We start from the raw sequence: 16,217 nt of genomic DNA on the forward strand, positions 1-16,217 counted from the left end.
ACAGGAGGACATGTAGGTCTGATGGTGTTGTCTCTATAGGCCCTTTGCCTGAAGACAGCTGACTTGAAATGCGTGTCGTGTGTCAGTGGTATGAGTGTGTGTCTTGTGTGTAGTGGTAGTAGAAGTAGTAATATTTTATATTTTTTCCACTTTAAGTAATTCTGAAGTATAGGCCACAGCAGATTTCTTTACACTGAATCAGATGCTCTTTTTTTTCAGAATTAACAAACCTACGCACAATTCAAGAGAACTGCTTCCGAGAGAGAGAGAGAGAGAGAGAGAGAGAGAGAGAGAGAGGATTTGTTTGACGAAGAAAATAAGGTAAGTTATTGATATTATTTTTCCCACCCAACATAAAAAATGTATACCAACAAAAGACAAGCACGCGCAGAGTAAAGAGAGAAAGACAGAGACTGATTGACCGCATGCTCTCTCTCTCTCTCTCTCTCTCACACACACACACACACACACACACACACACACACACACACACACATCTTAACTTCAGAAACCATTAAAACAAAATTATTCAAAAAAATCCGTGCGACTTCGTCTGCACACATGGTACATACAACAGAGCTGAACAGAAGAAGAATTTAACAAAACCACCACCACCACCACCTACAACAACAACAAGCAAATGCTTCATGGTTCACGTGTGATTCCAGCAGCACAACGACGACAACAACAACAACAACAACGCCGACGGTGGAGAGTGGAAGGGAGGATCAGCAGCAGCAGCAACAACAGAGAGCAGCAGACCCAGCATGGCGGCCAAGGCAGCAGGGGACTCCGAACTGACGGAGCTGCTGAAGAAGGAGCTGAACACCAGCAAGCTGGAGTTCATGGGTCGCAGCGGTGGGGGCTGGATCAGCGAAGCGAAGACCTGCGACACGGACGCTGGCAAAGTTTTCATCAAGATCAACACAAAAAAGGGTGTAAGCTGTCGAAATTCTTCTTCGTTCGTGGGCTGCAACTCCCCCGTTCACTCGTATGTACACGAGTCGGCTTTTTACATGCATGACCGTTTTCACCCCCGCCATCTAGGCATCCATACTCCGTTTTCGGGGGTGTGCATGCTGAGTATGTTCTTGTTTCCTTAACCCACCGAACGCTGACATGGATTACAGTATCTTCAACGTGCGTATTTGATCTTCTGCTTGGGAAATCTCCACGGCGTTACCGAGATTCGAACCCGGGACCCTGAGATTGAAAGTCCAACGCTTTAACCACTCGCCTATTGCGCCCGTCCGCTGTCGAAATGATCCACAGAGTCAAAGAAATCTGTATATTATAATAACGTTTTTCCCTTCTGGGGTGTGGAGAAAACAATAACAAATATAATTATACACATTGGATCAAAAACTTCGGTCCAGCAATGTGCAACGACACAAGTATGAAAACAAACACATTGAAAAATAATTTTGATGTTTGTGATATTGTCTTAATATTGACAATATTTACTTCGTATCAACTGAAAAAAAAAGAAGACATATATCAAAGCACAGGTGATGTTGTTTGAATGCTGTCTACACTAATCAGACATGAAGGGAAAGCAGAGTGTATGTTAATTGTTATAAAAATATTGAGTTGTGTCCCTAATTCAAGCATTCAGCATCCCACCAAAGTCATAGTGTTCTTCAACTGTTTCAGTTTTTTTGTCCGAGTTAAAAACTCTTGCAGGTCATAATATGCAATGAGTTACCATTTGACTAAGATGAAAGACATGCTATCGATAGGTTTTGTTGTGACTGAGGCTGAAAACATCTGGCTGATGCTTTTAAATTGCCTGCATATTAATGTCAGAAGTCATTGGCACGTGCACACACACACACACACACACACACACACCACACCACCGTCAGTCCCATTTCTGCCGGTCTGCAGGCCAGGACGATGTTTGACGGAGAGGCGGCAAGTCTGGAAGCGATCACTGCTGTGGACGTGGTCAAGATGCCGAAGCCCGTCAAGGTATGATATCCACAGAAAAACAAACACATTCCTTTCAGGATAAACAATGTGACTGCGCTATTTATTTACCATCTTTTCTTCTTCGTCTTCTTCTTTTTTTCTTTTTGTAATGTCCCAAAGTCTCTGGCTTTACATGCCCTGTTGTCATGGTGACCTCAGTTTCCACTCCACCCACTCCCATGCCTTTGGTGGATCATGCCTGGCGGGGTCTGATGTCAGCACCAAATGCCTATGGGAGATCAAGGTCCTCGGCATCCACTGGCATGATTATTTTGACGGTCGCTGTGGTCAGGAGCTGTATCCTAGCCCTGGAGTTTCCTGGGTTTGATCCCCTGGTTTCGGCACACCCGGTGGGTTAAAGGTGGAGATTTTACTGTTCTCCCATGTCATCATATTTGTAGATCACCAAGTGCCTGAACCCCTTTTATGTGTATGCACACGCAGAAGATGAAAATACGCACGTTAAAGATCGTGTAATCCATGTCAGCGTTCAGTGGGTCATGGAAACAAGAACACACCCAGTATATACACCCCGAAAACGGAGAATGGCTGCCAACATGGCGGGGTCATACACGTAAAATCATACTCGAACACCGATACGAGTGAACGTGGGAGTTGCAGCTCACGAATGCAGAAGAAGAAGAAACTGGTGTGATTTTATTTCAAATGAAGGGGTCACAAAGAGATGGTAGAATATGATACAAATCAGTATGATGCAATATAGTACGACAAATACAGTACGATACAATACAGTACAGTACAAAACAAAATGACAACAACAAATAAACAACAATACGATAGGATCCACAGGACAATACGATGCAATGTAATACATTAAAATCCAGCACGATACAACACAATACAACAATCTGAACAGGTGCTATCCATGCCCGATACAAAACACACCTCAGTGCAACACAACACGACAGAACACAATACAGGACAACACAACACAACACAATACAACAGTCTGTACAGGTGCTACCCCTCCCAATACAAAACATAACCCAGTACAACACTACACAATGCAGGACAACACAATACAGCACAACACGATACAATACAACACTCTGTACAGGTGCTATCCCCTCCCAATACAAAATATAACCCAGTACAACACAACATAACCCAGTACAACACAACAACACAACACAACACAACACTCTGTACAGGTGGTATCCATCCCCAGCGGAGGGGCGGCCTTTGTGATGGAGAACTTGGACATCATGGGAAGTGTGCGTTCCAAAGCGGCCACCTTGGGCGATCAACTGGCCAGGTGATTCCCTCTGTTTTTTTGTTTGTTTTAACTGCTCAACCATCCACTATTTCATTGGCATTGTTCCCACGCCGCCCATTCCAAGTACCCCTGGACTGTGTTTGAAGCCTGACTGAATGACACAGGAACTGAATGATTAGTGAGTGGCCAAAGGTAGTTCACAGTCGTCTCTACCCAGGTAGGCAGCCTGTTGTGCAAATGACTTCTTGTTTGTGAAGCGCTTCGATCTTGGTCTCTGACCGATGATAGGTGCTATATAAGCATCCTTATCGATCAGTCACAAATATTTCTGTATATTCTCAAGGCTTGGCCAATTACGTTGGGTCTGTGCGTTGGTCAGGCTTCTGCTCCCCCCCCCCCTCCCCCTCCCCATGGTACATGGTGTAGCATAATATGGATCTGTCCGCATGCTTTAATGCCTCTCTGAAACTGAAAATGATTCATAAATATCTGCTGGTTTATTTGAGTTCTTTTTTTTTTTTTTTAATTAACTGCCTGTTTGCGTGGCGTTGCACTCGTTGACTGACGTGGTGTCAACCCTTTGTTTCAGACTTCACAGGCACAACGCGGAGTTGGCCGCCAAGAACACAGCCGGGGCTCAGTCCGTGCACAAGGGGAGCGGGGCCAGAGCTGTCAAGGAGTTCGGTTTCCCCGTGACCACATGCTGTGGATACATCCCTCAGAACAACGAGTGGACGTCCACGTGGGAGGTAAATTTGACCTGGACTGCACAAGACGTGGGTCAATTGGAAATTTCCAGCAGCAAAGAGAGAGAGCTGTCCGAGCAATGGTTTCTCCGTTAAAGGGAAGACACTTACAGCTTGGTCTTTTGTGAAGGACTACGAATCTCAAAATAGGAGGCAAGACTGCTCTGGCCCTTAGTGCTGCAGCCTTAGGGACTTAATTGTTGGCCTTTTTGGGACCATCCCAGCGCCGACTGTTCAAAAACCCTCTTAGCCGAAAGAGTGGGGATGTACCTTGGGCAAGACACTCTCCATTATTATCATATTCTAGCCCAGATAATCGGGACAGCAGTTGCCTCCTCTCCCATTCTGGTGGTAATAGTTGGATACGACTGACTGTCAGTGTAATTTTAGTTGAACATTTAACAGCATTTTTTGTTTCTCTTTGACTCCTTTGATAACGAGTGGGTATTCACATGGCATGCAAATTTAACGAGGACGAATTGGTATTTCGAACTAAACTTTGACACTTTAAACATTATTTTGGTTTCTCTTTGACAGATTTTAAGAACTGAGGGGTATTCAAGCCCTGAAATGGCCCGTTTGTGGTCGGCTCAGCTGTAACTAAAAGAAACATGATTAATCAGTTAAGTTCCACACATAGTTTCTCTGTAGGAATGAGTCGAGATAAAGTCGTCATTTATTTCGGTATCATTATTTTGAATGGGGGGGCAAACGTTGGCAGTATCAACACAGCTGGGTATGGACTTTCTCCTAAAATGAGATGAAATTTCCTCCACTTATCATGGGATATACAAGATTTGCTTTAACCTTTAATCAATTCTTTTGAAAGACCTCACCACTGTGCCTAGGCCGATCGCTGTACAGACGAGAAAAAGGTATCAGCCCTAGAATGTTAGATCATTCTTGAATGGTCCTTATGTATCCGAACAAAGGATCAGTGAGTGGAGACGAAAAGATTTCTACGTCAACACTTTACGTCAATGACTGACTGTGACGTTCGAAGAAAAAAAATGATGGCCGCAACAGCCTGAAAGCAAATCATAGGGACACGAGGATGAGTTACATCAAGGATATTAGGCCTGTGACTGAGCGACAATGCCATTCTTCTAACCAACTTTACTTACCTTCAATACACTCAGCATACTTACCTTCAATACACTCAGCATACTGATATGAAAACTAGCAATCTGTCAAAACTGACAATTTAAAAATTATCATAACATAAAGTACTCATGTTGGGCAGCTGGCCCTGTGTGCGACTCACTGAAAGTGTGTTGGAGAGCAACGGACGCCTTTGAAACTGACAAGCTTAACGCCGATCATGCTATTTATGGGGATGCCGGGGGTCTTTCAGTATAAATAAGATTCCCGCCTTCTGGAAATTATGCGCTAGAAATTTTCTCTTTGTTTCTGCCTTTTTTTCTTTCCTCACTGTTGTCTCCTTTGTCTGCCTTCCCAGTCCATTCCCCTCTTTTTTTCAAGCAAGCCTTGACACTGTTTTCTCTTTTCTGCAGTCTATGATGCACTATCTGTGCTGTTTTGCTCTGGCGATTTGGTCGTGTGATGTGAACAGTGGGATGGGCACTAGCTGCCCATTCTGCAGTGTTATTTGCCTGTATGGTCTTTTTTGTGTATTTTTTTTGTTTGGCTTTGAAGTATTGTTTTTTTCCTTTTTTTAATGATTTTTTGTAATCTGGGATGATAAATTAAGCGGAAGGGCTGGCGTCCTCAGCATGGCCTCGTCTTATTTGCCATAAGGAGCTAAATGGTTGGGATATTATGTCATGAACTGTGTTTTCTGGATTTGTCTTAGTGATTTTTCGTAGATGTGACAGTTTTGTGTTAACGCGGTTGAGTATTTGTATGGTTTGACAGTCCTGATATGGCCCCATGCGGTCGGCTGGGCTATAAGCAACAAGAATAAGAACAAGATACTGACAACGCGAACTGCAAGGACAGCCCTGTGGGGGTTCATGCAAATCGCTCCTCGCTGGGTCAAAAATGGAGAAATTTGTGTTTGTTGCAAAGTGATCAATGATAGATTTCTAAATGAACCCTGAACCGATTTACGCCAGATTGGTTGCAAATGAAAGAGCTCAGCTCAACCTTTCTAATGAATGTAAAATGAAGTTTGGACAATGAAAGATTCATTTGTAAACTTAATTCAATGCATCTGATATTGAGCACTTTTAATGAGGTCAGAGCTGAAAATTGCTTATTGCGTTAAATCCGTTTAACGAAGGCAAACACTAAACGTGTAGAGGTAAAGAAGGAACTGCGACAATTCTGCCAGTATATAATACTTGGAGTTTTCTGATCTGGTGAAAGAGATAATTATTCTGTTTGTGGATACTTGAAACACAGATTGCAAATCAGCCAAGCATGCAAGCAACGCCAAATACACGAAGTGACTGTCATTGTGTCAACAATGAAAATCTGCTTCGTATCTTATGCCTGATCTATTTTCATACCCACACTGTAAAAGTGTTGGTTCTGGTGCACCGACAAGCAATCATAATTATTAGAGAGAATCAATAAATTAAGCGTCATATGTGACGAAAAGACAGAATCACGTAATCTTCAACGTCAAACCAAAAAAAATCAAACAAGCGTGTGTGAAAGCACAACAGGCATAATAGAGCAGTGAATGATACATAGAATTGGGTGTTTTTTTGTTTTTGGGGTTGAAAAAAAAAATTGGGAACATTTTTGTAGTGTGGGTTTTAGTTTATTAAATTTTTGAAATGGCGTGACGCCATTGTCTCGGTAAGCTACAGGTCATGTGCTGAGCAGTGTTACGGCAAAGGTGACGTCTGCCATGGCTTGTGACGGCTATGTCGGTCACCATGGTCAATGAGTGAGCCAAGTCGTGGAGAGCGAAGGTTGACTTCGCTACGTTATGTTTTATGCGTTTAACTTTCTCCCAGCTGTAGGTAAACGTTTATGTATGCCATTCTTTCCATCGTACTTTCTTCCAGTTGTAGGTAAACATTTATGTGTGATGCTGTTAATGTTTCCATAGTAGCCTACTTCCTGTTGAAGGTGAATATTTATGTATGATAAATAATTGTTTTCATAGTACTTCCAGTTGCAGGTAAACATTTATGTTTGGCATTCATTCCATAGTACTTTCTTCCAGTTGTAGGTAAACAATTATGTATGATATTCTTTCCACAGTACTTTCTTCCAGTTGTAGGTAAACAATTACGTATGATATTCTTTCCATAGTACTTTCTTCCAGTTGTAGGTAAACAATTAATTATGTATGATATTCTTTCCACAGTACTTTCTTCCTGTTGTAGGTAAACAATTAATTATGTATGATATTCTTTCCACAGTACTTTCTTCCTGTTGTAGGTAAACAATTAATTATGTATGATATTCTTTCCACAGTACTTTCTTCCTGTTGTAGGTAAACAATTAATTATGTATGATATTCTTTCCACAGTACTTTCTTCCTGTTGTAGGTAAACAATTAATTATGTATGATATTCTTTCCACAGTACTTTCTTCCAGTTGTAGGTAAACAGTTATGTATGATATTCTTTCTGTAATACTTTCTTCCAGTTGCAGTTAAACATTTATGCATAAAATATTCTTTCTGTGGTATTTTTTTTCCAGTTGTAGGTGAACATTTATGTAAAATATTCTTTCTGTTGTACTTTCTTCAAGTTGTAGGCAAACAATTGTGTCTAATATTCTTTCTATAGTTGTCATTTTCGTTTCTATCTATGACTTTTACACACACACACACAAACACAAACACATTTCTCGCTGTGGTTTTTACACATGACTACTTAAATTTCTCCCTTGCTTCTCCAGACATCAGCAGACTTCCAGTGCCGTGTGTGATCACCACTCAGGCCATTGTTTCTTCCTTCGGCTGTCTGATTTTCCGTGGTTGTTATCGCCAACAGAACCAACCAAATACGGTTCGTCTTCCATGTGAATTAGTTTCAACACAACAGATGCCTTTTGGGTTGGGGAAGTTACGTGACAGTGTCTGTTCGTTTCAGGAGTTCTATGCAAGAAAACTGGATCAGCAGGTCACCCTGATACAGAAAGAGGTACGTCATCATTAAATGCTCAATTTCTTTCTTTAAATATTGTATGTGTGGATGAAAGCACACTGTGTGCGTGTGTGTGTGTGTGTGTGCGTGCGTGCGTGCGTGTGTGTGTGTGCGTGCGTACGAGCAAGCAAGCGCGTGTGTGTGTGTGGTATATGTTTTGTGATGTGTGGTGCATGTGTGTGCGCGTGCGTGTTGGTGTGTGTGATGCGCACTCACACGCTTGTGTGTTTGTGTGTGTTGTTCACAGCCAGGATAACGGTCAGTGGTATGATTCACAACCAGTATAACGACCAGTGGTATGATTCACGACCAGTATAACGACCAGTGGTATGATTCACGATCAGTATAACGACCAGTGTTATAATTCACGACCAGTATAACGACCAGTGATATGATTCACAACCAGTATAACGACCAGTGGTATGATTCACAACCAGTACAACGACCAGTGATATGATTCACAACCAGTATAACGACCAGTGATATGATTCACAACCAGTATAACGACCAGTGGTATGATTCACGACCAGTACAACGACCAGTGGTATGATTCACAACCAGTATAACGACCAGTGGTATGATTCACGACCAGTATAACGACCAGTGATATGATTCACGACCAGTATAACGACCAGAGGTATGATTCACGACCAGTATAACGACCAGTGATTCACAACCAGTATAACGACCAGTGGTATGATTCACGACCAGTATAACGACCAGTGTTATAATTCACGACCAGTATAACGACCAGTGATATGATTCACGACCAGTATAACGACCAGTGGTATGATTCACGACCAGTATAACGACCAGTGGTATGATTCACAACCAGTATAACGACCAGTGGTATGATTCACAACCAGTATAACGACCAGTGGTATGATTCACAACCAGTATAACGACCAGTGGTATGATTCACAACCAGTATAACGACCAGTGGTATGATTCACAACCAGAACAACGACCAGTGGTATGATTCACGACCAGTATAACGACCCATAATATGATTCACGACCAGTACAACGACCAGTGGTATGATTCACGACCAGGATAACGGTAAGTGGTATGATTCACAACCAGAACAACGACCAGTGGTATGATCCACAACCAGTATAGCAGCCAGTGGTATGATTCACAACCAGTATACCGATCAGTGGTATGGTTCACAACCAGTATACCGATCAGTGGTATGGTTCACAACCAGTATACCGATCAGTGGTATGGTTCACAAACAGTATACCGATCAGTGGTATGGTTCACAAACAGTATGTCCCCTTGTTCCAGTACAACGACCGTGAAGCAGGCCAGGAGTGGGCGGTACTGCAGCGCAACATCCCCAAGTTCTTCACAGGACTGACCATCGTCCCCGCCCTTCTGCACGGAGACCTGTGGTCCGGCAATGCCGGCGAGACTGCCGATGAACCGGGTGAGTTTGAATCCCTCAGCTGCTGCTAACAGGTATTGTCTTCAGACAAGTGGTTGTCACCTCTCACTGAGATTCTTCTTCGTTCGTGGGCTGCTACTGCTACTTTCACTCGTATGCACACGAGTGGGCTTTTACATGTATGACCGATTTTAACCCGCCATGTAGGCAACCATACTCCGTTTTCGGGGATGTGCATGCAGGGTATGTTCTTGTTTCCATAACCCACCGAACGCTGACACGGATTGCAGGATCTTTGACGTGCATATTTGATCTTCTGCTGGCGTATACACACGAAAGGGTTCAGGCACAAGCAGGTATGTACATATGTGGATCTGGGAGATCGGAAAAATCTCCACCCTTTACCCACCAGACACTGTTACCGAGATTCGAACCCGGGCCCCACAGATTGAAAGTCCAACGCTTTAACCACTCGACTATTGCGCCCGTCTCTCACTGAGATGAAACTGGGTTTGTAGGTCAGGGTGTCAGTGACTTTTTCCTCTTGGGGCTGCAGTGCTGATTGTTCAGCAAAATTAATGACACCATTGATCAGCACACAAAAAGTAGTAACCTTACTCCGTCACTGTGTCATTTCAACATGTTACATCATCACTCTTTCGAAATATGACAAAGAACATCAGACGATCCGTGTGGATCACTTGTAATTTCTGTATGCGTGCTTCGTTTGCTTCATAATTTGTGACAGAAAGCATTCAGACTCCTTCACAGAAACCATGGTTAACTGTACTCCCACTACGTACGATGTTTTGTTCCTTCACAGAAATAAACGATTGACTTTACACCCGCTACGTTGGGCAAACTATTGTTGCGTCACAGAAACTGTGAGTGACTGCATACCCACGAAATACAACGTCGTTTACAAACACCATGGATGACAGTTCATTCGCGACGTACGGCAAAGCCTAGAAACCATGGATAAATGAAATGAAATTATGGTGCTTAGAGCCTCGCCGACCACTAAGGCCATCTCAAGGTTATCGCCACGTTAATACCTACTACAAGGGTAAAAAAACAAACAATTAAAACGAGTCACCACTTCAAACTTTCCACTCAAAGTTTAAAAAAAACTTCTATAATTTAAAACCTTCAAATCTGATTAAAAATGTTCACTTCTTTCAAGAAGTCCATCAGCGCCCACGGAGGGACATCACCGAAACAAGGTCTTCAAGAAACCGCCGTGTAATGTCTGTGTCTAACGTCATGCAGATCCCAACAGTCAAGGAGCACGTGTTTCACGGTGAGAGGCTCATCACCATGGATGACTGTACACTCACAGCGTACGGCAAAGCCTAGAAACCATGGATGGCTGTACACCCACAGCGTACGGCAAAGCCTAGAAACCATGGATGGCTGTACACCCACAGCGTACGGCAAAGCCTAGAAACCATGGATGACTGTACACCCACAACGTACGGCAAAGCCTAGAAACCATGGATGGCTGTACACCCACGACGTACGGCAAAGCCTAGAAACCATGGATGGCTGTACACCCACGACGTACGGCAAAGCCTAGAAACCATGGATGGCTGTACACCCCATGGATGACTGTACACCCACAACGTACGGCAAAGCCTAGAAACCATGGATGACTGTACACCCACAACGTACGGCAAAGCCTAGAAACCATGGATGACTATTCACCAATAACGTACGGTAAAGCCTAGAAACCATGGATGACTATTCACCAACAACGTACGGTAAAGCCTAGAAACCATGGATGACTATTCACCCACAACGTACGGCAAAGCCTAGAAAACATGGATGACTGTACACCCACAGCGTACGACAAAGCCTAGAAACCATGGATGACTGTACACCCACGACGTACGGCAAAGCCTAGAAACCATGAATGACTGTACACCCACGACGTACGGCAAAGCCTAGAAACCATGGATGACTGTACACCCACGACGTACGGCAAAGCCTAGAAACCATGGATGAGTGTACACCCACGATGTACGACAAAGCCTAGAAATCGTGGATGACTGTACACCCACGACGTACGGCAAAGCCTAGAAACCATGGATGACTGTACACCCACAACGTACGACAAAGCCTAGAAACCATGGATGACTGTACACCCACGATGTACGACAAAGCCTAGAAACCATGGATGACTGTACACCCACAACGTACGGCAAAGCCTAGAAACCATGGATGACTGTACACCCACAGCGTACGGCAAAGCCTAGAAACCATGGATGACTGTACACCCACAACGTACGGCAAAGCTAGAAACCATGGATGACTGTACACCCACAGCGTACGGCAAAGCCTAGAAACCATGGATGACTGTACACTCACTGCGTACGGCAAAGCCTAGAAACCATGAATGACTGTACACCCACGACGTACGGCAAAGCCTAGAAACCATGAATGACTGTACACCCACGATGTACGGCAAAGCCTAGAAACCATGGATGACTGTACACCCACGACGTACGGCAAAGCCTAGAAACCATGGATGACTGTACACCCACGACGTACGACAAAGCCTAGAAACCATGGATGACTGTACACCCACTATTTGCGTCGCGCAAAATTTTAGGTGATGTAGATGTTCCTCACAAAACTCATTAATTCCGTTCTGATTACCTTCTTAATCAGTTATTGACTATTGTACTTTTTGAATTGAACTTCTCTCTCTCTCTCTCTCTCTCTCTCTCTCTCTCTCTCTCTCTCTCTCTGTCTCTGTGTGTGTGTGTGTGTGTGTGTGTGTGTGTTGTTCTATGAATATGTATATATGTGTGTGTTTGCACATGCGTATGTATATAGATACTCTTCACTATAATCAAGTCCTGGCCCAGATAGTCGGGACTGCAGTTACCTTCTCTGCTGTTCTGATGGTCACACGACTGACTATCATAAATGTATCGTTGCATGTTAGTATGTAGTTGTTTACATGCGCATACGTATGTCTTTGCACTATGTATGTATATACGTATGTCTGTGTTTGCATGTATTTGTATGTGTTTCATGCACGTGTTAACATGTGTGTGCGTACATGAACAGACAATGATGCTCGGATCCACACAGTGATCTGTTGTTGTTGTTTCAATGAGGTTTGTTTTGCTTCCAGTGATTTTCGACCCAGCTTCCTTCTACGGACACTCAGAGTATGAAATGGCCATAGCCACCATGTTTGGAGTGGGTTTCCCCCAAAGCTTTTTCGACAGCTACTTCAAACTGCTGCCCAAAGAGAAAGGCTTTGACAGTCGTCTCCAGCTGTATCAGCTTTTTCATTACCTGAACAGCTGGTGAGAGCTTCTTGTTTGTCTGGTGTTTGTTGGCGGAGGGGATGGAGGGGGGGGGGGGGAGGGGGCGGGGAGCGTAGTGTGTGTGTGTGTGTGTGTGTGTGTGTTGGTTGTGTGTGTGTGCATGCGTGTGTGTGTGTGTGTGTGTGTGTGTGTGTGTGTGTGTATGCAGGGATCGAATTTAGTGGGTGCCAGGGTGCAAATGCTACGAAAAGTTGGCTCGGGCATGCAAATTTTCTGTTGAGAGTGCCCAGTTGGCACTCAAAAAATGATCGAGGCGAAATAAAATTACTCAAAAGACACACCAAGAAAAGCAAGCTTGAACGCGGTCGATCGAAATGTAAAGTGTTGTCAGCTGCAGCTTGCTTCTTTAACTCTCTCCATACGAACGGCGAAAGAGACGACGTTAACAGCGTTTCACCCCCAATTACCACCATCAAAATATTGCAAGCGGAAGGCTCTTATACTGAAGAGGTGAATGTTGACAAAGAATACCACAATTCTGACGACAGAAGCTAAAGGTTAGGTCATTCAGACACCCACTGGACATCCGAGGGGTCTGTGTAGAGGAGAAGAGAGGACTGGCCGTACTGAGTGAGTTAAAGGCACGTACGCGATCGGATGTTGCCGTTCATGGCGCGTTAGCGAAGAACGATGTTTCCCATCTTCAATGTTAAAAGAAAGGCTCCCGAAACAGAGACGAAAGTTCAGGATGACAAAAATGAATAAACAGCAGGAGTACGACTCAAAGCGCCAGCACATGCACAATGAAGCCTGGCAGAAAGACTTTCCTCAGCACACCGTTGAAACGAAGGAAGATTTTATTTCATTTTATTATGCTGGCACCCAAAACCACAACTGGGCACTCAAATGTTTTGTCCAGAGTGCCCGACTGGCACTCAAAAAAAATAAGTTAAATTCGAACCCTGGTATGTGTGTGCGTGCGCATGTATGCACGCGTGTGAGTGTATGTATATGCGCACACGTGTGCACGTGTGTGAGCGTTTGGTACGAATCCATATCAAGGCACTTGGTGGGTGAAGGGTGGAGGTTCAGACCAATTAGTGCATAAACCCTCTTCATGTGTATACATGTGAAGGAGATCAAATATACACGAGAGAAATTCCATAATCTATGTCAGCGTTCGGTAAATTATGAAAACAAGAACACGACCAGCATGCAACCCCCCCCCTCCCCCGCCCCCCTGAAAATAGAGTATGGCTGCCTACATGGCAGGATAAAAACAGTCATGGACGTAAAAAGCCCACTCACGAGTTATCGTGGGAGTTGCAGCCCACGAAGGTAGGGGAAAATAAAACATCAGGATGGTAGTTTTTGTTTTCACAGCGCATCAATTTAGTTTTCGCACGCTACCACACTGATACACGCTAATTTTTTTTCTCTTCTAACAGCTTCTTGGTAAACGTCATTGTCGGACACGACAAACTAACAATAAGCAGATAAAACTAAAGTTTGTCACACGCAGACAGGCCAACACACTCATTTTACTGTTGCATGTGCAGGAACCACTATGGCGAGGATTACAAACACAGTACCATGAGCATGATCAGAACGCTGAACAAGATGCAGATGTGAAGGCGCTCCAGAACCAATGTCCTGCATACTACATCTCAGTACAGTGTTTGTAACGACTCAGTGAGTCTGCACTTCATGAAAACGGGACTTGCGGACTCGATGAGACGAATGACTTGAGCTAAACCTGTAAAGTGTTGTGATTGTACTGTCTGTGAGTTAACCCCTTGACTGCCGAACCTTGATGAACCTGCAAAGTGTTTTAGTTCAGTGTCATCTCAGCAAGCTGACAGCCCTTCACTGACAAGCGTACTAGCCAGCAAGGGGTTAAGGAAAGAACTGACGAGCGTTCAGCCCTGAAATGGCCTCTTTGCCTTCAGCTGGGCTTCCAGCAACATCGTTTCATTATTATTTGATTTGATTTGATGGGATTAGTTTGAGTTACACCAGTACAAACCGAAACAAACTATCTTGAATTTACTTTTAAGAATGTTGATTCATGCTCACTGGTTGATTTCATGGTTGGTTTGGCTTCTTTTTTGGGGGGTGGGGTTGGAGTGTGGCGGGGGATTAAGTTTGTAAATAATGGATAATGAAGATCGTAATGGTTAAGTCTCTTCGAAGACTGTCTTTTGTAAATAACTGAGTCTCCGACAGTCACAACACTGCAGTCATCTGACAAATGATGATAAGAAGAATGGAGGCGCCAGGACAGGATCAGTTATAGGTGTTGGACTTGTGATGCAGTGTTCACCGGTGATCCCAGTTGGAGGCAAGGCCTGGATCTGGTGGTGTACGCCACTTCTGGCGATATAAACACGAAGGAACTATGAGGACGCATGTACCTAGCAGAAAAAAATAGTCAAAGAAAAACCAAAAGAAAACTGTCTACCCAGGGTTAAGACCATCAAAACACCTGGTTCGGCCGGAAGAGTCCAGGCCCCACTTCCAGAAGCAAGACAAAAAACAACAACAACAAAATTTAGTGGTTGCTAGTCACAAGCTCAGATGGTGATCTGATCAGCACTGATGAAAATGCGCTGACGGAGCCTGCGATGACAGTGGCCTCACTCAATTGGTTCCACTCCATGGCAGTCCTGATGAAGAAAGAGCTACAATATTGCTCTGTTCTCGTGTCAGGGACCCGGAATCCACGGGAGTGGTTGATGGCCTGTCTTTCAACTACATTTGTTGTTTTGAATCCCTCAGAACTGGTGAGCTTAATTCTGCGGCGATTTGTGGGGGCCGGAGTTAGGAGTTTTTCCGCTGGGATAGCTGGGAAGACACCCTCAGCAATCTTACAGAAGAGGCTGAGGCGTTGGTGCCTGCGTCTTTCCTCCAGGGGCGGCAGGTTTAGTTCCTTCAGCATGCCACTTACGCATCCGGGATTCCTGGACTTGTAGTCTCCGGTAATAAAGCGTGCTGCTTGGCGTTGCACTCTCTCCAGCTTCTCGATGTCCTGTTTCTGGTGCGGATCCCACACTGTCGCGCTGTATTCCAGCTTGGATCTGACCAATGCCGTATATGTCAGGCGCCTGCAGTCTCTGAGACAGTTCGGAGGTTTCGGCGCAGGAACCCTAGGGTCGATCCAGCTTTGCGGCAGATATTGGAGATATGTGGGGACCATTTCAAGTCGCTCGCGATTTGTACTCCATTATAGGGTGTCTCTTGTACTTGTTTCAATATTACTCCTCCCAGGATATAGGGGTAGGACGAAATGATTTTAACTGGTGTTGTGTCCTTCGGAAAGGCACTTTACCCGGATCTTCCGGACTTCCACCCAGTTTAAACGGGTACCCGACTTCGGTCAGGGAAGGTTATTACAGTGGCTGAAGGAGAGGTTTGGGCCCCAACCTTTCTTGTGTCGAGCCTGGACATAGTGGATGTAAATTTTCACCGTGCTTCGGTGGTGGCAGTAAAAGGCGATGGGACCTTTAACGTGTGTGTGTGTGTGTG

General features: G+C 44.3%; 1 protein-coding gene across 2 annotated transcripts; it reads left to right on the plus strand.

Moving 5' to 3' along the window:
- The first annotated feature begins 690 nt into the window (after positions 1-690).
- LOC143288493 (ketosamine-3-kinase-like) lies at positions 691-14,776 on the plus strand. Of its 2 annotated transcripts, XM_076597060.1 has the most exons (8): positions 691-938; positions 1,888-1,971; positions 3,144-3,247; positions 3,798-3,957; positions 7,971-8,021; positions 9,312-9,453; positions 12,554-12,731; positions 14,252-14,776. In XM_076597060.1, exons 1-8 carry the CDS (start codon positions 768-770, stop codon positions 14,322-14,324), a joined length of 963 nt encoding a protein of 320 aa, XP_076453175.1. In that variant the 5' UTR covers positions 691-767; the 3' UTR covers positions 14,325-14,776. The 2 variants fall into 2 exon arrangements, with proteins under 2 accessions (XP_076453175.1, XP_076453176.1); XM_076597061.1 differs by lacking the exon at positions 1,888-1,971.
- The last annotated feature ends 1,441 nt before the right edge of the window (positions 14,777-16,217 follow it).

The sequence above is a fragment of the Babylonia areolata genome, chromosome 12 (assembly GCF_041734735.1).
Source record: "Babylonia areolata isolate BAREFJ2019XMU chromosome 12, ASM4173473v1, whole genome shotgun sequence".
Classification (NCBI taxonomy): Eukaryota; Metazoa; Mollusca; class Gastropoda; order Neogastropoda; family Buccinidae; genus Babylonia; species Babylonia areolata.

Coding starts and splice junctions, on each gene's coding strand:
- LOC143288493 (XM_076597060.1), top strand. CDS start 768: ATGGCGGCCAAGGCAGCAGGGGACTCCGAACTGACGGAGCTGCTGAAG. Junction 1,972..3,143: donor AGATGCCGAAGCCCGTCAAG/GTATGATATCCA, acceptor CACTCTGTACAG/GTGGTATCCATCCCCAGCGG. Junction 12,732..14,251: donor TTTCATTACCTGAACAGCTG/GTGAGAGCTTCT, acceptor TTGCATGTGCAG/GAACCACTATGGCGAGGATT.